The sequence below is a fragment of the Panthera onca genome, chromosome F1 (genome assembly GCF_046562875.1).
Source record: "Panthera onca isolate mPanOnc1 chromosome F1, mPanOnc1 haplotype 2, whole genome shotgun sequence".
Lineage (NCBI taxonomy): Eukaryota > Metazoa > Chordata > Mammalia > Carnivora > Felidae > Panthera > Panthera onca.
Genome location: NC_138355.1, coordinates 20,817,133 through 20,840,968, shown reverse-complemented (window position 1 = coordinate 20,840,968; position 23,836 = coordinate 20,817,133). Strand labels below are relative to the sequence as shown.

The window sequence follows — 23,836 nt, the reverse complement described above, 5'->3', positions numbered from 1 at the left end:
ACTGTATTTTTAACCTGTAGGCTTTTAATTGGTCCGTTGTATATCTTCTGTTTTCCTCATTATACTTTTGTGATCTTTTAAATTATGGAACATATTTGTAATATATGTTTTCAAGAATTTTCTGCTAATTCTATTAACTGTCTTTTTGTTTCTCTAAAGTGGTTTTCCTCCTCTTTATGGGTCACAGTTTCCTACTGTTGTACATGTCTCGTAATTTTTTTTATTGGATAGTCGACATTATAAACTTGCCATTACTGAATGCTGGATTTTGCTTTCTTTCTCTACAGAGAGTATTGGACTTTGTTCTGGCAGTAAGTAAAGTTCCTTGCAGATCAGTTTGATCCTTTTGAGTATTATGTTTTTTAATTTAGTTAATTTTTTTGTAATTAAAGTTTTTGTTTTGAGAAAATTGTAGATTCGCATGCAGTTGTTATAAATAAATTAATTTAAAATTGTTTTGAGGGTGGGTTATGAGGAGCCATTTTTCTAGAGCCAGTTTATTTCCACGCTAATGACTCTTCTGGGTTTTCTATTAAATACCCTGTGCTTTATCATTTCCTGGCCATTTTTAACTGATCTTGTAGAGTTTTACCCTGGGCACATAGGACTCGTATTCAACCAGAGACTTGAGAACCCTGTGTAGATTTCTAGAATTCTTTTTCTTTGCGTCTGCTTCCTCTTTGGTGTCTTGCCCTGTAAAGTCTTTCCCCTTTATCCTTACTGGACTTGGTGAGATTGGGGTGCTGTTTGGTTTCTCCTTTCTTTGGCTTGTGAAGCTTTCGGTGAAGGCAAAAAGCTGGGTCTGGGATAGGGTTCACTTCATTTGCTCCCCTTGCCTCAGAGATCTCAATACTGTGCTGCCTAGTGTCCAGTCCTCCTCCCCTTCTTGTTTTCTAAGTGTACATAGCAAGAGGGTAAGTCCACTTACAGTTAAGTTTTCACCTCAAGTACGGAGTGAGGGCATTGTGTTTCACATTGTCCTTTGGCCCATCCAAGGCTTTGTTTTGTTTTGTTTGCTTTGGTTTACTTTGTCACATTTTTTAAATTCTAAATTGAACTTCTTTTTCTTTTTTACACTTTGACATATCTGAAAATTGGACTATGTTTTATAGATTATAGAACTAAAAAAAAATTCCCGTTTGCTACGTGGCAGTTGGATGTAGCTTCATGTGGTCATTTCATATAGACGTGTAAACATAAAAAAATGCCTGCCTCAAAACTTGACTAGGTTTCAGCAGATTGGAAGAAATTCTCTGAGACAATTGTGAATTATTGTTTTATTCCCTATGAACTAAAAATTTGTATGTGGGAGTGAAGGGTGGAGGAGGTTCTGGGATGTGGTGAATTAGACATGTTTAGCAACATTCCTGAAGCTGGAGTCAGATGTAGGTTAGCTGGCTAAATGTAAACCTGACTTAAGATCCCAGTACCGGTAGGATTCTCTTAATAAATGTCACCTCACCAAAGTCAAGGAGAATACCGTGTGGAAAATCTGGATATCAGTAACTTAGTCAAAAGTGATTCAGAAAAAGTTAGACTCTGAAGAATGAGAATTTTGTAGGAAAATTCTAATTATATGTATGTGTGTATTTTTTTTTCACAGTAGTGGTATCTGATAAAACTGAAGTCTAAAAGAGTGTTTTAGAGAAACGTAAATAAAATTACTATTCATTAGCAGAGTTGTTTCTTTTTTACTGGTATAATGTTACATCTTGTTGTTGATGACGTTCTTAGATCCTATTGAATAAGAGATTTTATTACTTTCGCCATTTCATTTTTTATTCTCCTGACTTGGTGATTTATGTATGTCTTTGAATACATGTATCCTTGTGAAATATATTTTTTGCATGTTTTACATTTATATAAATTGCATTATGCCACAGATCTCCTTTTCATTTCTATTTTCACTTGGCAAAGCATCTAGCCATGCCTCCATGTATCTTTGGTTCATTCCTTCTGACTGTTGCATGAAATTTTATAGTGTATATTCAAGCACATTTTGCTTCTTTATTGTAGTTATTATGAGCATTAGGGCTTCTTCTAATTCCCTGCTGTCATAAGTGTGTGGCTTGTTTCAAGTGTCCTCATGCATGACTCTACACAGACATGCAGTCACACATAAGCATATGCACAGCCACATATGTTTATGTAAGTACCTACATCCATACGTGTATATGCATTTAAATACACATATTACATACATATAATCAAGTCTTTGCTATTTACATGTAATAGCATGCTATTTACATGTCTTTAGCTATTTACATGTAATCTCAGGAGTGGGGTTGCTTGGTCATAAATATATGAATACTCAGTCTAGGTTGCTTGCTAGAATATCTCTTCATGAAGATTCTTGTTTTTCATGTCTTACGTAACATACTTGGTATTCCAGTGTTCTAATACCTAATGGTGATGAATTGTTATTTTGTTGTGTTTTTTAGTATATGTATATATGCATATATACATATACATACATACACACTTTATTTATTTATTTATTTATTTATTTATTTATTTATTTATTTATAACAGGGGAGGAGCAGAGAGAGAGAGGATGAGAGAGAATCCCAAGCAGGCTCTACACTGTTAGTGTAGAGCCTGATGTGGGGCTCGAAATCACAAACCATGAGATCATGACCTGAGCTGAAATCAAGAGTCAGACTCTGCTTAGTCAACTGAGCCACCCAGATGCCCCCTTTAAAATTTTTTTTTTAATGTTTATTTTTGAGAGAGGGAGAGACAGAGCGTGAGCAGGGGAGGGGCAGAGAGAGAGGGAGACACAGAATCTGAAACAGGCTCCAAGCTCCGACCTGTCAGCACAGAGCCTGATGCAGGGCTCGAATCCACGAACCACAGGTATGACCTGAGCCAAAGTCGGATGCTTAACTGACTGAGCCACCCCGATACACACCCCCCTTGTCGTCGTCGTAGTCGTCGTCGTCTTCTTCTTTTTTTTTTTTTTTTTTTTTTTTTTTGCATTTCTTGATTACTACTGAGTTGGAACATTTTTTCATATACTTGAAAGGCAGTGTGTGAATTCTGTGAATTAGGAATTCACATTTTTTCCCATTTTTTTCTTTTAAGATTTTATTTGTTTATTATTTATTTATCTATTTGAGAGAGAGAGAGCTTGCGAGTGGGGGAGAGGGGCACAGGGAGAGAGAATTTTAAGCAGGCTCCACGTTCAGCATGGAGCCTGATGTGGGGCTCTATCTCATGACCCTGGGATCATGACCTGAGCCTAAATCAAGAGTCAGACCCTCAGCAGGCTGAGTCACCCAGGTGCCCCTAAAGATTTAATTTTTTAATTGAAAAAAATTTTTTTAAGGTTTATTTAGTTTTGAGAGATACAGGCAGAGTGGGAGTAGGGGAGGGGCAGAGAGAGAGGGAGACACAGAATCCGAACCAGGCTCCAGCCTCTGTGTGAGCTGTCAGCACAGAGCCCCATGTGGGGCTTGAACCTGCAGACCACAAGATCATGACCTGAGCTGAAACCAAGAGTTGGACACTTAACTGACTAAGCCACCCAAGTGTCCCTAAAGATTTTATTTTTAGGTACTCTCCACACTCAGCATGGGGCTCAAACTCACAACCCCAAGATGAAGAGTGACAAGCTCCACCGACTTAGCCAGCCAGACACCCTTCCTATTGGATTTTCTGTCTTGATTTATAAGAGTTACTTGTGTTATGTGGTGTGGGAGGCATGAACAGTCCCAGCAGATCTTCAAGCCATGTTATTTTTCCCTCTTTTTGTGATGCCACTGTATCAGGAGTCCATAAAGAGTTTGGGGGATCTATAAACATTTTTGGGGCATCTGTGCAACATTTTTGAGGTTGTATAAAAATTTAGGTATCTGTAATGTCTGGCCTGGCTGCCAGTTCACATCCGTGCTATGCCCGTATTGTGTTTAGGGCTTTGAGCTCGTACTCCTTGATTGCTATAGATTGGCAGAGAGGAGGGTTTCTGAATGGATTGTTTACAGTTTTGCCCAAAACCCACTCTGAATATGTTCTTGCCCCTCAAAATTGGAAAGAGGTAGTGGTGTTTTGTTATTGTTAGAGTCTTTTCTGTGTTCTATTTCCTGTGATACTGCATCCCTTTCTTGGGAAGACGAATGGTTGGTCAGTCCTCATCTTCCTTTATTTTACCTATTTCTAGTAGGAATTCCTTGAAGTTTTTAGTTTGGGTGGACCACTCTTGTCAAGTTTCTATCACTGATACAGATTGTTCCATCATCTCTTTTCATATATTCTGCTATTTATTGAATGTTGCATACCGGGAATTGTACTGAGTACTTCCTAGATATTTTGTTAATCAGTACAGTGATTGTGTGATGTAACTGTCATTCCAGTTATACAAATGAGAAAACAAGATTAGGTTTAACACTTGACTCAAAGTTAGAAAGTTGTAGGTCCAAATTTGGCTCAGGTCATGATCTCACAGTTTGTGAGTTCTATCCCCACATTGGGTTCTCTGCTGTCAGTGCAGAGCCACTTCAGATCCTCTGTTCCCCACTTTGTCTGTACTTCCCCCGCTTGCTCTCTTTAACTCAAAAATAAAAATTAAAAAAAAAAGTTAGCTCTGGTAAAAAGAATGGAAACTTTCTTAATTCACACGTTACTCAGAAGCCATTCCTTAAATACTTCTGTTTAAACTCATCTGATGGTAATTTTTAGGTACTGCATACAACTTTTGGTATTGGAGGAACACACGATAGGACATGCATTGTAGTCCTGCTCTCTCTCTCTCTTTTTTTAAATAAACTAATGAATGCTAGAGCTCTCTGTGAAATAAACATACTGTAATTTCTTCCAGTTTACAGCTTAAAATCCATGATTCATTTTTCTCATAGCTAATATCTAATCCGTAGCAAACCAAATATCTGCCTTCAGATTATATCAGAATTTGATCACTTCTCATCACCTTCACTGCTACTACCGTCATTTAATCCAGTGTCATTTCTCAGCTAAATTATTATAAGAGCTTTTAGTTTTACAATTGCTTTCCTTTAGTCTTCTTTCAATGTATAAGGTAGAGTGATCTGGTTTATCACTTTGTCACATTGGGCCATTCTGTTCTAAATTGTCCAGTAAATTCTTGTTTTATTCACTGTAAAATCCAAAGTCCTTAACATGTTTCAAGAGAGGTTTTTTTGTTTTTGTTTTTGTTTTTTTTAATGTGTATTTACTTCTGAGAGAGAGACATACACAGGCAGAGTGCGAGCTGGGGAAGGGCAGAGAGAGAGGGAGACACAGAATCTGAAGTGGGCTTCAGGCTCTTAGCTGTCAGCACAGAGCCTGATGTGGGGCTCAAACCCATGAACTGCGAGATCATGACCTGAGCCAAAGTCGGATGCTTAACTGACTAAGCCACCCAGGTGCCCCCCCTTTTAATTTAATTTAATTTAATTTAATTTAATTTATTGTTTTTTTTATATGGCCCCTTATTATTTCTCTGGCCTGATCTTTAGTATTTTCCCACTTGGTTATTCTACTCTACACTGACCACCTTGCTAGTCTGAACATATCAGGTATACTCCTGCCTCAGGGCATTTGTACTTGCTCTTACTTTTTGGTTGCTGTTTTTCCAGATTTCTGTGTAGATTGTTTCCCTCTTACTTTGAAATAGTTACTCAAATGTCAGCTTCTCATTGAGGCTTCTCTTACTATTCTGTCTAACCCAATCTAACATTTCCTATCCTCCTCCCCTGCTTAATTTTTTCCTTATCTTTGTCTCTATCTAACCTTATCATATAAGGTCTACCTTATTTATCTTGTTTATTGTCTGTCTTTCCCACTAGATTATAGAACCATGAGGGGATTTTTGTTTATTCACTTCTTTGCCCTTGGTATCCAGAACAGTGTCTGATATGTAGTCAGTACCTAATATGTAATTTGTTGAATGTATGAATGTTTAAAAATTTTGGAATTTCTGAGAAAGTATTGATAGGTATTTACAGTTGATTCTTCTACGTGCTGGGGCCAACTTTAAAATGTTCATTGGTGGCACTGATGGAAGTCTGGACTAAGGTCAGTCTCTTAAGACATTCTGCATCTTGCTTCTAAGCCTAAGTTAATGCAGCATAACAGATATGATGGTATTATTACTTAAATTTATAAACATACTTACTTTGGGAACAGAAAGGTCTTTTTCCCCAAATCTTTTTGTTGTTGTTGTTGTTGTTGTTGTTTATTTATTTTGAGAGGGAGCACATGCACGAGTGGGGAGGGGCAGAGAGAGAGAGAGAGAGAGAGAGAGAGAGAGAGGGAGAGGGAGAGGGAAAGAAATCCCAAGCAGGCTTCATGCTGTCAGTTCAGTGCCTGATGACGCATGGCTCAATCTCATGAATCCTGAGATCATGATTTGAGCTGAAATCATGAGTTAGATGCTTAATCGACTGAGCTACCCAGGTGCTCCATTTTTCCCCAAATTTTAAACATGATTTATTAGAAGAGCTGTTTAAAAAGTTGGTATGCGGGGTTGGACTCTTGTTTTCGGCTCAAGTTACCATCTCATGGTTCTTGGGATGGAGACCTGTGTCAGGCTCTATGCTGACAGCACACAGAGCCTGCCTGGGATTTTCTGTCTAACTCTCTCTCTGCCCCTTCCCCCACTTGTGTGCACTTGCTCACTCTCTTTCTCAAGATAAGTAAATAACATTAAAAAAAAAATTCTGCTCTATGAAACCCACTGTTAAGAAACGGAAGTATTAGCCACAGATTGGGAAAATATATTTGTAAAAGACATATCTCATAAAGAACTTTTATTTAAAATATACAAAGAACTCTTAAAAATAATAAGATTTAAAAAATGGACCAAAGACCTCAACAGACACCTCACCAAAAAAGACACATAGTATGGAAACCAATTTGACAATGAATTTCATATTAAAAAAAAAATACATAGATGGCAAATAAGCATATGAAAAGATGCTCTACATCATATGTCATCAGGGAAATGCAAATCAAAACCACAAGGTGTCACTATATACCTATTAGAATGGCTAAAACTTAGAGGACTGACAACACCAAATGCGAGGAGGTTATAGAGCAACAGGAACTCTTATTCTTTGCTGGTAGGAATGAAAAAATGGTGTAGCCACTTTGGAAGACAGTTGGGTGATTTCTTATAAAACTAAACATATTCTTGCCGTATAATTTAACTAGGCACCCATTGATATTTACCCAAAGGAGTTAAAAGCTTATGTAGACACAAAAACCTGCACTTGAATGCTTATAACAGCTATATTTATAGATGCCAAATCTTGGATGCAACCAAGATGTCCTTCAGTAGATGAATGGATAAGTAAACTGTGGTACGTCCAGACAGTGGAAGATTATTCAGCGTTAAAAAGAAATGAGCTATCAAACCTTGAAAAGACGTGGAGAAATCCGAAAGCCATATTACAAAGCAGAAGAAGCCAATCTGAAAACGCTACAATACTGTATGATCCCAAATATGATATTCTGGAACAGACAAAACTGTGGAGGCAAGATAAAGATCAGTGATTGTGGATGAGGAGAGAGAGATGAATAGGCAGAGCAAAGAGGATTTTTAGGAGAGTGAGAAATAATCTGTATTATAATGATGAATATATGTCATTATACTTGTGTTCAAACCCATAGAATGTACAACATGAAGAGTGAACCATAAGGTAAACTGTGGACTTTGTTGATTTTGATGTGTCAGTTTAAATTCATCCCCGGGGCTGGTGGTGGGGGGTGGGGAGAGCGTACTATTCTGGTGAGTGATGTTGATAATGGCAAAGGCTGTGCATGTGTTTGGGTCAGAGAATATATGGCAAATCTCTGTACCTACCTGTTAATTTTGTTACAAACCTAAAACTGCTAAAACAAAACAAAACAAAAAAAAAGTCTTTAAAAAAAGGAGAGGGCATAAACGTACCTTCCACTCTGGGTTTTGAGCCTTAAGACATCTGCCTCAGCCGCCAGTGACCAACTGTACTTGTGAAGTAAAATCTGTCCTTTCCACATCTGCTCTTCAAAACCCTTCATCCACAGCTGGGATCAGCCTACACAGTGCATCCACACGCTCTTGGGAGGAACCCTCAACCCTGTTTTCTTAACTCCATCAAACAGGAGCAAGATGGACTTGGTTTCAAAAGAGAAATGACCAAATCCCCGCATTTAGGAGAGCTCTTTTTTCTCATTCCAGCAGAGAGGCTGACAAAACCAGTGCCATTTAAGCCAACACACTGTATGTGGTGAAACTCTGATCAGGTGCAATGTTCTGATTTTATAACTTTTTTTTAATATGGTTTCACATTCTTTTTTTAAAAAAAAAATTTTTTTTTAACGTTTATTTATTTTTGAGACAGAGAGAGAGAGAGAGTATGAACGGGGGAGGGGCAGAGAGAGAGGGAGACACAGAATCGGAAGCAGGCTCCAGGCTCTGGGCCATCAGCCCAGAGCCCGACGCGGGGCTCGAACTCACGGACCGCGAGATCATGACCTGAGCCGAAGTCGGATGCTCAACCGACTGAGCCACCCAGGCGCCCCTATATGGTTTCACATTCTAAGATAGTAGTTATGCCCAGGAAATTTTTCTTGAAGAAGTGGGTGAATTTTCATTTTATAATTTAAATGTCATGTATCTGATTTGTATGCCAGTAACAGAAAACTTGATAAATACTGCCTTAAACAAGTGAGAATTTACTTTTCTTATGTAATGTGAAGTCCAGAGATAGGCAATCCATAGATGATGAGATTGCTCAAGGATGTCATCAAGGAACAGTATCCTATTTTTCTAGCTTACCATTTTTTGTCTTCTTGGTCAGAAGATGGCTGTTGTATCTCTAGAGACGTTATCAGAGGTTTCAGAAGGAAAAAGAGGCAAGGATAAAGGGACATCTCGTTTTACAAGACTTCGTCTTTTTCTGGTAGATAGTGGCCTCTCAGATTGATAACTACCTTTTGTTAGCCAGAACTCTGTGGTTATGTTGGTACGACTTGGTATTTAACTTGCAGTATCCGGAATTAATATAGAATAGTGGAGTGGTTAAGAGCATGGAGCTAAGTTTGAAAATTGTTACTTCCTAACTGTATGACGTCAACATCTTTGTGCCTTGATTTCCTCATTAAATAGGTCTAGTAATATGTACCTACCAACACTTTTGTTGAAAAAATTACAAGTTAATATTATTTTAATGGATACCATTTGTACTTTGTAAGTATTAGCTATAATTACCATCTTCCTCATCTAGAAGAGTTATTGATAATGGAATTGTAAGTTTGCCACTCAGGAAACTAGTGTTTTGTTTTTTTTTTTTTTGAAATAGGAAGTAAAACAGCATTTGAGTTAGGTGCTTTTGAGTATAGGGATGATTGTGAATGGTAGTAGAACTCCTAAGGACTCTTGTGACTGCATTGCATTATTAAAAATTAAAAAGTATTGGGGCCATTTTAATTTACTCATTTAATTGCACTTAGATCTTGGTGACTTAGACCTATCTTGAACAAATTGTCATTTTACCACCAATCCCTTAAAGTACCTTCAACTCAACAGAAATTCTGTTTCATTGATAGAATGTTTGAAGTCTTAGCTATATATTGAAATACGATTTTGTTGGTATTGTTACTAGCCTTGTCAGTTTGTAATCACTCTGCTGGAAAAAATGTGTCAATTATTTTCCTATTTTCTTTTTAGCCCTATCTGCTTTGATATGATTGAGGAAGCATACATGACGAAATGTGGCCACAGCTTTTGGTAAGATGATTTCATTTAGCAAAATTGTCTTGATTTTTAACTTGTGTGTAAATGTAGCCAGCAAGAAGTTATGTTTTTAAAATAATTTTGGTTATTTTGTAATTTCTTTGATTGATGTATTTTTACAGGTTCAGCAGCTCAAGTCAGTAAGCATATGGTTGGTGCATAATTTTTGTGAAATTTACTATTCGTAAATTTCACTATTTGTAATTGTGAAATTACTATTTCACAATTTTACTATTTACAAATTTACTATTTGTAATTGCGAAATTTACTATTGCCCTTATAGATGGATTTTAAGACTTTTGGGTTGATTGCTACAGAGCTTTGATTACTGTTTTAGAAAATTGGGGTTGTTGGATAATTAGGTTGAAGCATGAAGCACCTTTAACTCATTTTGGGGATAGGTGTGAGGCCCAGGAAAGGAGGTTAGAGAGTCATTCGAAAAGGATCTAGGGGATTAAAAAGATCTGTGTTTTCTATTTTAACATTTTACTCAGTGTTATCTTTAGTTGCTTTGTCTTGTATATATGTCACATTCATCTGTATATTGAAAAAAGTTTTAGTGGGGGTAAAATACACATAACATAAATTTTACCATCTCAACCATTTTTAAGTTGAGTACTGTTAAGTTTGTTCACATTGTTGTGCAATTAATCTCCAGAACTTTGTTATTTTGCAAAGCTGAAACTATACCCTTACTTGAAGGGTTTCTCCCCTTCCCCTACCTAGCCTCTGTCAGTCACCATTTTACTTTGGTTCTGTGAATTTGACTATTCTAGATACTTCATGTAAGTGGCATCAAATAGTATCTGTATTTTTGTGACTTGCTTATTTCACCTAGCATCATGTCCTCAAGTTTCATCCTTGTAGTATATGTCAGTTTCCTCCCTTTTTAAGGCTGAATAGTATTCCATTGTGTGTATATATTATATTTTATTTGTTTATTCATCTGTTAATGAACACTTGATTGCCTTCACCCTCTAATTCTTGTTAAGAGTGGTGCTTTGAACATTGGTATATAAATATCTCCTTGAGATCCTGGTTTCAGTTCTTTTGGGTATATACCCAGAAACAGAATTACTGTATCATTGGGTAGTTCTGTGTTTAATTTTTTGAGGAACCTCCATACTGTTTTCCATAGCTGCTATACCATTTTATATTTCCCCTAGCAGTACACAAGAGTTCCAGTTTTTCAACGTTCTAGCCAACACTTGTCATTTCTGTTTTTTTTTTCTTTAACAGTAGCTATCCTAATGGGTGTGTAATCTGTGTATGTTTAATTCCTTTTACTTATTTTTTCGTGTAAAAATTTTTTTTTTAATGTTTGTTTATTTTTGGGGGGGAGGGGCAGAGAGAGAGAGGGAGACACAGAATCTGAAGCAGGCTACAGGCTTTGAGCTGTCAGCACAGAGCCCGATGTGGGGCTTGAACTCAAGATCCATGAGATCATGACCTGAGCTAAAGGTCTAACTGAATGAGCCACCCAGGCGGCCCTTTTATGTGCTTTTTTGATTGGAGATGGTGTATTCTATTTCTAGTCAATCATCTCTATAAATTTATGCTGTTGATGTAATATTTTTGGCTTAGTATTTCTGTTGTGTTCTAATAGTCCCTATATTCTAATTCATGTTGAAGTTAGACTCCTGATTTTATTCTGAAATAGAGTACAGTATCTGGTATATTGATATTCATTAGTCAGGGTGTCATTTTGTAAGTACTTTAGGTTGATTGGGAGCATGATGCATCACTGATAGGTGAATCCAATCTGCCAGTCATTTAAAAAGAAGTTTAGAATAAAAATAGCTTTCTTGGCTTGGACGGTTTTTTATTAAAATACAAATTACTAAAATAGGCCATATGTACTCTTGGTTAAAAAACAACTTTTATTGTCCAGAAAGATGTACATGAAATGTAAATGTCACCATTTTTCAAGCCTTATTTGTATACCTTCTCGTAAGTTATCACCAGTAAGGAGTGATGGTGTATTCTTTCAGAATTTTTTTTTGCTGGTTTTTAAATAAAGGCCATCTTTCCTTAAATAGTTTTGATTTCCTGGTATATCATTGCATTGACATTATTACCGTTCATGAATCACTTTCTGTGCTATATTGCTACTGAAATTCTGGTCACATGTGTCTTGCTTTTAGGTTGATACATGTATGGTCTTAGTCTTTTAAGGCTGATTGTTTAACAGTAGTGTTTTCTTTGGTTCATTAATTGATCCAGCACTGTAGCATTCCATACGAAACCATGTATGTCCCTTCGGGACTTTGGGGTTTCATTTCTGGAAAATTGGATGATTCAGATTAGGCTTTCTCAACCTTTGGTAGTATTGACATATTGGACTGGATAATTCCTTGTTGTGGCTGATTACCCTGGGTATTGTTGATTGTTTAGCATTATCCTGGCCTCTACCCAGTAGCAGTCCCTTTTCCCACAAGTGTGACAACCAAAAATGTCTCCAGACATTGTCAGATATCATGTAAGGGACAAAATTGCCCTCAGGTGAGAACTACTGATACAGAGCTAAAACACCAGGGTCTTGAAGTTGGTAAACCAGGATTCTGGTTCTGGCTCTAAAACTTACCTTTGTCTGGTGACTCAACCTGTCTCTTCTGCTGCTGCTCTCCTTCTTCCCCCTTCTCTTCCTACCGCTTCACCTCCTTTTCTTTCATAGTGTTGAAGGTGTGACGTTTGATCCAAATTATAAAGTGAGGACTTAGGGGTGCCTGGGTGGCTCAGTTGGTTAAGGGTCAGACTTTGGTTCAGGTCATGATCTCAGCGGTGAGTTCGAGTCCCGTGTTGGGCTCTGTGCTGACAGCTCAGGGCCTGGATCCTGCCTCAGATTCTGTCTCCTCTCTCTCTACCCCACCCTGCTTGCACACTGTCTCTCTCTATCTCTCGCAAAAATAAATTAACATTGGGGTATCTGGGTGGCTCAGTTGGTTAAGCACCCGACTTTTGCTCAGGTCATAAAAAAAATAAAATGAGGATTTAATTTTTCCTAACTGCCCTCCTCTTTTATATTTCCTGTGGTATATCTTTATGTGTGTGTGTGTTTAAATTTCTTTTTCTTTTTCTTTTTTTTTTTTTTTTTTACCTTTTTACTTAATTTATTTTTTAAAATTTACATCCAAATTAGTTAGCATATAGTGCAACAGTGATTTCAGCTGTAGATTCCTTAATGCTCCTTACCCATTTAGCCCATCCCCCCTCCCACAACCCCTCCAGTAACCCTCTGGTCTCCATATTTTAGGGTCTCTTATGTTTTTGTCCCCCTCCCTGTTTTTATATTATTTTTGCTTCCCTTATGTTCATCTGTTTTGTATCTTAAGTCCTCATATGAGTGAAGTCATATGATATTTGTCTTTCTCTGACTAATTTCACTTAGCATAATACCCTCTAGTTCCATCCACGTAGTTGCAAATGGCAAGATTTCATTCTTTTTGATTGCCATGTAATACTCTATTGTATATATATACCACATCTTCTTTATCCATTTATCCACCGATGGACATTTGGGCTCTTTCCATACTTTGGCTGTTGTTGATAGTGCTGCTGTAAACATTGGGGTGCATGTGTCCCTTTGAAACAGCGTACCTGTATCCCTTGGATAAATACCTAGTAGTGCAATTCCTGGGTTGTAGGGTAGTTCTGTTTTTAATTTTTTGAGGAACCTCCATACTGTTTTCCAGAGTGGCTGCACCAGCTTGCATTCCCACCAACAATGCAAAAGAAATCCTCTTTCTCCGCATCCTCACCAACATCTGTTGTTGCCTGAGTTGTTAATGTTAGTCATCCTGACGGGTGTGAGGTGGTATCTCATTGTGGTTTTGATTTGTATTTCGCTGATGATGAGTGAAGTTGAGCATTTTTTCATGTGCCATTTGGCCATCTGGATGTCTTCTTTGGAGAAGTATCTATTCATGTCTTTTGCCCATTTCTTCACTGGATTATCTGTTTTTTGGGTGTTGAGTTTGATAAGTTTTCTATAGATTTTGGATACTAACCCTTTACCCGATATGTCATTTGCAAGTATCTTCTCCCATTCTGTCAGTTGCCTTTTAGTTTTGTTGATTGTTTCCGTTGCTGTGCGGAAGGTTTTTATTTTGATGAGGTCCCAATAGTTCATTTTTGCTTTTGTTTCCCTTGCCTCCGGAGATGTGTTGAGTAAGAAGTTGCTGAGGCCGAGGTCAAAGAGGTTTTTGCCTGCTTTCTCCTCGAGGATTTTGATGGCTTCCTGTCTTACGGCCTTCATCCAGTTTGAGTTTATTTTTATGTATGGTGTAAGAAACTGGTCCAGGTTCATTTTTCTGCATGTCGCTGTCCAGTTTTTGCTGTGGCATTTTAAAAGGACGTTGCAGAGTCTGCTAAATCGGTACAATAATTCACTAAGTTGTAAAGTGTAATAAATTACTGATTGACTTTATAATTAAATAAACCTGGCCTTTTCATTGAGTCCTATAATCTTCATGGTGTGTCCTTACATCATTGTTGGAAAACCCCATTGATTTCGTAAGTATCTGTTTTTCCCTTCAAATAAAAATAGTTTTAAGTTTAGATCCTTGTTATAACTCAAGTTCTGTTGTAACCTGATATGAAGGTGTTTTAAAATACCTACCAGAGAACAGGTTTTGGTAGAATAGAGACTATAAGGTTGGCAGGAACTAGGAAACTTGGAGGCCAGCAGTCCTGTTGTCAGGGTTACAAAACTGTAAGGCATTTTGTACTTTTGTTTAACTTTTTTAATTTTTTAATTTTTTTTATTTTTGAGAGAGAGAGAGAGAGACAGAGCATGAACGGGGGAGGGTCAGAGAGAGAGGGAGACACAGAATCCGAAACAGGCTCCAGGCTCCGAGCTGTCAGCACAGAGCCTGATGCGGGGCTCGAACTCACGGACCGAGAGATCATGACCTGAGCCGAAGTCGGCCGCTTAACCAACTGAGCCACCCAGGCGCCCCTGTACTTTTGTTTAAAGCAAACGCTCATTATTTATCCTATTCTATCATGTAATGCGGTGGAACTTCAATCATTAACAGTAGCCCGTTGGATCAACTCCTTGCTAACTTAACCTTGGCTGGTAATCTGGAGCCAAGCGGTATTGCTGTTTCCAGACTTCATCCAAATTATTAACACTAAATCAGATTGGACCATATGAACTGTTTATCCTTTATCCCACTTATAAATGGTAACTCTTTCCTAGTAACAGGATGGAGACACTATTCCCGCTTGACAGTCAGTCTGTTATTAGCTGTTGTCTAACCAAACTTAATTGTATAATGAAAGAAATCTGGCTTCTTTGTGATGTAGAGATAAGGTTTGCTCCTTTTCTTTGGTGCCTCCAGCTTGTCCTCTGCATTTTGCTTCTCAGACCTCATGTCTACCAAGTTCTGATTTACTGTTTCATTTCATTACAAAGTAATTATAATAGCATTTCTCAGTGTTGTCATCTTTCAGCATATCTGCTTGTCTTTTGAGACTTTTGACTAATCCATCATTTTGCATCTTCTTGTTAGTCTTTTTTGTTTTTTTTCATTTTATTTATTATTTAAAAAAATTTTTTTAATGTTTATTTTTGAGAGAGAGAGAGAGAGAGAGAGAGAGAGAGCACATGTGTGCATGTAGGTTGGGGAGGGGCAGAGAGAGAGGGAGACACAGAATCTGGCACAGGCTCTAGGCTCTGAGCTGTCAGCACAGAGCCCTACATGGGGCTCGAATTCATGGACCATGAGATCATGACCTGAGCTGAAGTTGGGTGCTTAACCGACTGAGCCACCCAGGCGCCTCTCATTTTAGAGAAAGAGAGAGTGGGGGAGGGGGCAGAGGGAGAGAGAGAGGGTCTTAAGCAGGTTCCATGCTCAGTGTGGAGCCTGATGTGGGGCTCCATCCCCATGATCTTGGGATCATGACCTAAGCCGGAATCAAAAGAGTCAGACACTCCACTGGCTGAGCCACCCAGGTGCTCCTACTCTTTCTTTATACCTGGTTATTATATATGACGACTGGTACTGATTTGTCCTTGCTGTTTTTATAGTCCCCCCCCCCCCCTTTTTTTGAGAATTTTCTGATTATTTGTAGAATAACAGAATTATTAAAAAATTACTCTGATTTTTTTCTGTATGTACTCATCCCTATTTACAGAGAGAAAAAGATATTTATGATAAGGGCTCCATTTATCCTAGTGTCTACAATTACTTACAGAAAAATGAAGAGAAACCAGAAAGTTTTTGTGTGTTAGGGGTAGATGAATAGAGGGTTTGAGAAAACATTTGAAGAGGTCTTTGTATGGTTAAAGTGGCATAGTTTTCTGTACATTAGAGGCTGTTCCCAAATAAAAATTATGCTCCAAAAGTTTAAAAAAACAAGTATATTTATATCTTATAGATAGGTATATACTTAATAAATAGTAATCATACATCTATAGAGAAATGCTCATTTTATTAGACAAAAAAAATTTTAAGTATTTATTTTTGAGAGACAGAGAGAGACAGCATGAGCAGGGGAAGGGCAGAGAGAGGGAAACCCAGAATCAGAAGCAGGCTCCAGGCTCTGAGCTGTCAGCACAGAGCCCGATGTGGGGCTCAAACCCACAAACCATGAGATCATGACCTGAGCCGAAGTCAGATGTTTCACCGACTGAGCCACTCAGGCGCCCCAAGAAATACTCATTTTAAAAAAATTACTAAAGTATAGTTGACATTGTTATATTAGTTTCATGTGTGCAACATAGTGATTCAATAATTCTCTACATTATTCAGTACTCACCACAATAAGTGTAGTTACCAGCTGTCATCATACAATGTTATTATAATGTTATGACTGTATTCCCTATGCTGTTCTTTTCATCTCCATGACTCACTTATTTTATTACTGGAGGTTTGTACCTTTGAATCCTCTTCACCTATTTTGCCCACCCCTCTCCCTTCTGGCAACTACCAGTTTGTTCTTTGTATTTATAGGAGTCTGTTTCTGTTTGTTTGATTGTTTGTTCTTTGGTTTTGTTTTTTAGATTCCACATATAAGTGCAATCATGTCGTATTTCTCTTTCTTTGATTGAATTCACTTAGTATAAAATCCTCTGGGTCTATCCATGTTGTTGCAAAGGGCAAAACTTCAAAATACTCATTCTTCATTATCAGAAATACACTTAGTAGAGGACATAGACACCCATTTATGTCAGCACACCCTAGCACGGAATTAATTAGTTAATATATAATATATAATATATAGTTTATTTTTGCGAGAGAAACAGAATGAGAGAGAGAGACGGAGTACAGCAGGGGAGGGCAGAGAGAGGGGGGAGACACAGAATCCCAAGAAGGCTCAAGGCTCTAGCTGTCAGCACAGAGCCTGATTCGAGGCTCGAAGCCACCAACTGCAAGATCATGACCTGAGCTGATGTTGGACACTTAACTTACTGAGCCGCCCAGTTGCCCCAGTTTATATTTTAGAGAGTGAGAGCATGCGCGGGGCAGAGGGGCAGAGGGAGAGAGAAAGAGAATACCCTAAGCAAGCTCCATGCTCAGTGGGAAGCTCAGTGTAGGGGTCCATCCTACGATTGGATGTCCACGAGTTGGATGCTTAACCGATTGAGCCACCTAGGTGCCCCCTGAATAATCATCATCATCATCATCATCATCATAATTATTATTTTAAATGTTTTTGAGAGAGAGAGTGGGGGAGGGGCAGAGAGAGAGGGGGATAGAGGATCTGAAATGGGCTCGGCACTGACAGCAGAGAGCCCGATGTGGTGCTTGAACTTACAAACTGTGAGATTCTGACCTGAGCCGAAGTCAGATGCTTAAGTGACTGAGCCACCCATGCGCTCTCTGAATTCTTATTTTTAACAGTTGCAGTGTGAGTAGCTTTTGAAAACTTCTCAGGTAGACCCAGGTATGTATCCTTCTATCCTCCCTATTTTGATCACTAGTCTAGATACTTATGCTTCTTTTGGATTCCAAAATACTGCATCTGTGCTGGTGATGGTGAAGTAGAGTTAGTTTTTTCATGCATTTAGTATTTATTTAGTTCCAACTCTAAGAGGATATTGTGCTAGACATTGAAGGGACAGATGGATTAAAATAAAATTTTGCTTTTAATGAATAAATAGTACAAACACACACACACACACACACACACACACACACACACACACAGATAAGTACAAAATAAGATAGTTACTGTTTCTCAGAGTAGGGCAGGTCCACCTGGGGTGGTAGTGAGGCAGTATATGCTATATGGTAAACTTGATTCATTTTGTTGTCGTGTCAGCTTATACTGTGGTATGTAATTTGATGCATTTTCGTTTTATAGCATAGATGGATATTTTCAGTGCAGTGTGAAAAAGTCGGTTGAACTTTTGTTTCTGAGGTCAGTTCCTTCTGGCTGTGTCCTAGTCTGGTTTTTCTTCTAGGAGTGTGGTAGTAAACCTACTAACAAGGGACAGGATTAGGATGCTGAAGAGAGGAGAGGAGGACATTCTGTTGGATTCTGGGATAATTTCAGGAATATTGACAACCTCTTTCACTGGGTTAACAACTTAGCTTGTTCTACTTGTCATATTTGCTCATTTCTATCATTTGGTAAAACCCAAAATGGACTTCTGCTTATCTGTCAACCCCTTATCTCGTCTTTAATACCTTCCCAGATACTCTACTTCATGACTTGGTTTTTTTCAACTTGCAGATTTTTTTAAGAGTTAAATCTTGTCATGTGGGAATATTTTCTGGTAATATTAACTCATTTCTGTTTTCCCTAAGCAGACTATAAATGTTTTCATGTTGTGAACATGGAATCTTAATATATTGTAATTGCATATTTGCTTTATGCTTCTAAACATTTAGTATATTATTTCTTTCATTGAAATTTCCATGTAGGAAACTTTCTGGCAGATATGCAGCCTGTCTTGTGCTAATACAGTAATCCTAGCCTTGTCATAGTTGCAAGAGGTGATATTATTTCTGGAATACTGTGCATATTATTTAATATGTATTTGAGTGCCTCTTATGTGCCAGCTGTTTACTCTGATCTTTAGGTCCTTGTGTTGGGCCTAAGACCACTGCTACATTAATTCCCTAGGATGTCTTCTTTTTACTTATCTTGGAAGTAATAAATGTGAGATGAGAAAGTAGTTGATAATTAGAACAGAGAAACCTAATGGATGTAGGTTTCTGTTTTGATAAGGTAGAGTAAAGTAAGATATAAAAATTAAAAATTTATAGTAATGTGAATACAGAATAAAAGAGGTGCTATCTTTTTAGGAATCATCTTTCTAATCACCCTTAGAATTTCTTACAAATAATTTTTTTCTGATGGTTAGAAGCAGTACTGTTTTACTATAGTCACTTGTAAACATCTACAAAGAAAAAAATTCCTATAATTATATGATCCAGAGGCATATATTATTAACACAATGATGAATGTCTTTTTTGGTTTATTTTAAATGTACACATATTCAGTTTTTAAAAATAGAAATGAGATTGTACTGTATGCACTATGTTAGAGATTTTTAGTCAGTACAAACTGATATAGTAACTTCTGTTAAAAATTTTTTTTTCATATTTATTTATTTTTGAGAGTCAGAGAGAGACAGAGCACAAGTGGGGGAAGGGCAGAGAGAGAAGGAGACACAGAATCCGAAGCAGCTCCAGGCTCCGAGCTGTCAGCACAGAGCCCGATGTGGGGCTCGAACTCATAAACTGTGAGATCATGACCTGAGCCGAAGTTGGACACTTAACCAACTGAGCCACGGGGGCGCTCCTAGTGAATTTTTTTTCACGTCAGTTTGATATTTCTCTGTGGTTTAGTAGAGCAGTATTTAAAAAGTGTATTATAGGGGCGCCTGGGTGGCGCAGTCGGTTAAGCGTCCGACTTCAGCCAGGTCACGATCTCGCGGTCCGTGAGTTCGAGCCCCGCGTCGGGCTCTGGGCTGATGGCTCGGAGCCTGGAGCCTGTTTCCGATTCTGTGTCTCCCTCTCTCTGTCCCTCCCCTGTTCATGCTCTGTCTCTCTCTGTCCCAAAAATAAATAAACGTTGAAAAAAAAAAAAAAATTAAAAAGTGTATTATAATAAGACAATTGTAAAAAGTCAAACATTACAGAAATGTATAATGTAAGGAAGGAAAAATTTCTTGTAATCTTATTTCTCTAGGTATAAATATTAATAGTTATTAGATTATTTTTCATGGCATATTATGTATTGCAATATGGTTTTTTTCATATGTATTGCATTGGATTGATGTTTACAAAACTAGTCAATTTAGTCCTAGTGTTTTGGTTGCTTCTAGTTTATTGCTATTTACAGATAATCTTAGACACTTTTCTGTGTATATACCTCTGCTCATTTCCTTAGGATAAACTCCTAGAAATAAAATCATTACATCAAAGGAAATGTGCAACCGTAAGGTTTTCCATACGCCTTGGCTTCTGGAAATGTGATACTTAGATTTCCTTCATCAGTACACGAGGTTAACAATTCTTTTCTTCTTTTTTTTTTTTTTTTAATGTTTATTTGTTATTGAGAGAGAGACAGAGCGCAAGTAGGGAAGGGGCAGAGAGAGAGAGAGAGGGAGACACAGAATCTGAAGCAGGCTCCAGGCTCTGAGCTGTTGGCACAGGGCAGAGAACCCAACGTGGGGCTTGAACTCACAAACCGTGAGATCATGACCTGAACCAAAGTCGGACACTCAACCGACTGAGCCACCCAGGCGCCTCAAGGTTGTTTATATTTACATGTGCTCCTTAACTTTGACCATATTTTCTTTATTTTTCCATTCTGTTTGGTAAAAACTAATATATAATTTAAAATCAATTTTTTTATTCTGCTAAAGGTGGTGATTTTCTCATGCTTATTCACTACTTATTGACTAATGTTTCTTACTGATTTTTATGTTTTTCTCTTATTTTCTTTTTTTATTTGAATGTGCTCTTTTTGTATTAAGGTTATCAGCACTCCAAGAACATGAATGGTTTATTTGCTTAACTAAATCATAGGCATTTGCTTTTCTTGGTATTGTTTGTTATATAACATTTAAATTGCATAAACTTGAAAGTTAGTACATTTTTAAACATTCTATATCCAGTAGACTTGTTATTCAAGTTCATTTTTAAACAACTTTTGTGTACTATTATCTAATAAATGCCCTATATGTGTTTATTATGAAAAAATATAAGCTGAAATAAATTTGATAACATTACTTGTTTTAAATGAGAAATAGAAGACTAATAGGCATTATTCTGTGACCAGTTTTATTAATTCTTCACTGATTTAATGAAACCTATTTTATTTTTTTTCTGCTAATAGCTACAAGTGTATTCATCAGAGTTTGGAGGATAATAATAGATGTCCCAAGTGTAACTATGTTGTGGATAATATTGACCATCTGTATCCTAATTTCTTGGGTGAGTCTCTGGAATGATTCTTTACTTGTAAAAATATTTTAGCCCCAAAGTGTTGTTGGCACTAAGTTGTTAGAAAACCGTTTAGAGGTAAAGTGAGTCTCTCTCCTGTCACCTGGGTGCTTTCCTCAGCCTTCCTTGGGTTCTGGTGTATTTTCCATACCGTGTGTTGTCAGTTCTATATTTTAGTATTTTTAATTGTCATAAAAAAAGAAAAATTGACAAAACTCTTATTTCTTACATAGATGGCTGGACAGAATGTAAGGCTAAAGGGGAATGCCAGAGGTCCAGAACAACTGTATCTTTATACAGTGGTGTGCATTCCTGCTGTTTGTGATTCTGGAGCAGAAGTGAGAGTCTGGGGAGGAAAGAACTTGCAGAAGGAACTTAGGAAAAGAAATACTGAGCGGTAGGATACTCTGCAGGACTGTACTTCACAGGCTAGGTTAGGCAGAAGGGAAGTGAAAGTCCTACAAAGCAGAATCCTTTGTCCCTGAACCTGGAAACATGGATTGATGCTGCTATGTGGGTTTCTAGAATCCCTTTTCTATCAGTTGTTACAACTTTGGAACACTTCTTTTGGAATGGTTAAATACAGAAAGAAATATAATGTTCTGACAATTTTGGCATTTACTAGGATTTTCAGGCAATATTCTTTAATGAGTCCAAAAGTTATGTGAATTTCTAAATAGAGCACTGTATACTAGAATGGAAGGAATTTTAAAATATAGTACTGTGTTAGTTAGAAAGTGATTTCACGTATTAAGTATATTCCCACATGTATCCAGTGAATAGTGAAGTCACAATTACTGATTTTCTAAGCTAGAAGTTATCTTGGTGATGATTAGGTTTTAACCTTCTCTTTTTATGGATAAATTTTGGTTTTGGATAATAGGAATATTTGTTTTGTTTTATTTGAGAGAGAGAGAGAGAAGAGAGTTGTGTGCACATGGGGGAGAGGAGCAGAAGGAGAGAGAGAGAATCTTTTTTTTCTAAATTTTTATTTTGAGAGACAGAATCGGGGGAGAGGGGCAGAGAGGGAGAGAGAGAATTCCAAGCAGGCTCTATGCTTTCAGTGCTAAGCCCAAAGCAGGGCTCGATCCCAAGAACCATGAGATCATGACCTGAGAGCCTAAAATCGAGTGTCAAAGCTTTACCAGCTGAGCCACTCAGGCGCCCAGTGAGAGACAGGGAGAGAGAGAGAAGGAGAGGGAGGGAGAGGATGTTAAACAGGTTCCGCGCTCAGCATGGGGCCTGACTTGGGCCTTGATCCCACAACCCTGGGATCATGACCTGAGCTGAAATCAGGAGTTGGACGCTTAACTGACTAGGCCACCCAGGCACCTCTTGCACCTTTTTTATTGATAGGTTACAACTCTTTATTTATTATTTTTTTTATTAAGGTTTTTAAAAAATGTTTGTTTTTGAGAGAGAGAGTGAGAGCAGGGGAGGGGCAGAGAGAGAGGGAGACAGAATCTGAAGCAGGTTCTAGGCTCTGAGCTGTCAGCACAGAGCCTGACATGGGGATTGAACCCATGAACCGCGAGATAATAACCTGAGCCGAAGTTGGATGTTTAACCGACTGAGCCACCCTGGCGCCCCAGGACCCTTCATTTTTATTACTGTGCATTTACTTCATGGGTGAAGAGTTGTGGTAGACATTTTCTATAGCAGTCGTTTTTAAAATTTTTTGTCTGGGTGATCTGTATGAAAATTCTGAAGAATGATGTTCTTCCTTGTACATTGATCCCACGTTTAAAATTCGCATCCTTGGGGTGCCTGGGTGGCTCATTCGGTTAAGCGTCCAACTTTGACTCAGGTCATGATCTCGTGGTTAGTGAGTTTGAGCCCATGTCAGGCTCTGTACTGACAGCTCAGAGCCTGGAGCCTGCTTCATATTCTGTGTCTACCTCTCTCTCTGCCCCTCCCCCGCTCACACTGTCTCTCAAAAATAAACATTAAAAAAAATAAATAAAATTAGAATCCTCAGGTTTTTTTTTTTTTATGTTTAAGTGGTTGTGAAGGATGTAACTTTAGGAGTATTGTAAATATGGTTATTTAAAGGTAAAACTTTTATCTCTTTATTTTTTAAAGTTTAATTTGAGAGAGAGAGAGAGAGACAGAGCACCCCAGTGGGGGAGGGGCAGAGAGAATGGGAAATGGAATCATAGGCAGGCTCTGCGCTGTCACTGCAGAGCCTGATGCAGGGCTCAAAGTCGTGAACTGGGAGATATGACCTGAGCCGAAGTCAAGAGTCAGATGCTTAACTGACTGAGCCACTCAGGCACCCCAGGATCATCATAGTTTTTAAAAAAATTAATATATAATGGACATATAACATGATGTAAGTTTAAGATTTTTTCTTTTTAAAGTGTAAGTATTGGGAAACTTTGCTTACATAAATAAGTTGATGGGGAGTGAAGGACTTTTGATAACAGTAATGTCACTCAGTTTTTGACCTTGTTCTGAATTAAGAAATTAAGAAAGAAAGCATTTTGATTTATCCTCAAAAAGAAACTTAATGCTCTATTAATTAACAAGTCCTTTCTTCAATTTTAATGAAAGCAAAGAATTGGAAGCCAAACACTCAAGAAGGGTTTGGCCTTCTGGTCATTATCATTATACACTTTTTTGTCAAGACCTTGATTTTGCCTTTCCTGCCCTAAACACTACACTGTTAGACCCTTTTTCTTCTGACTTTCCTTCCCCC

General features: G+C 37.9%; 1 protein-coding gene across 8 annotated transcripts in view; it reads left to right on the top strand.

Moving 5' to 3' along the window:
• COP1 (COP1 E3 ubiquitin ligase) overlaps positions 1-23,836 on the top strand; it is a 260,298-nt gene that overhangs the window by 21,135 nt on the left and 215,327 nt on the right. For all 8 annotated transcript variants that reach the window (XR_014136418.1, XM_060643577.3, XM_060643574.3 and 5 more), the window contains exons 2-3: positions 9,668-9,727; positions 21,032-21,129. Coding sequence is in view for 7 of the 8 variants with exons in the window: in XM_060643577.3 (XP_060499560.1) it covers positions 9,668-9,727; positions 21,032-21,129 (158 nt within the window). In the remaining variant the exon portion in view is untranslated. The remainder of the gene's footprint in view (positions 1-9,667; positions 9,728-21,031; positions 21,130-23,836) is intronic.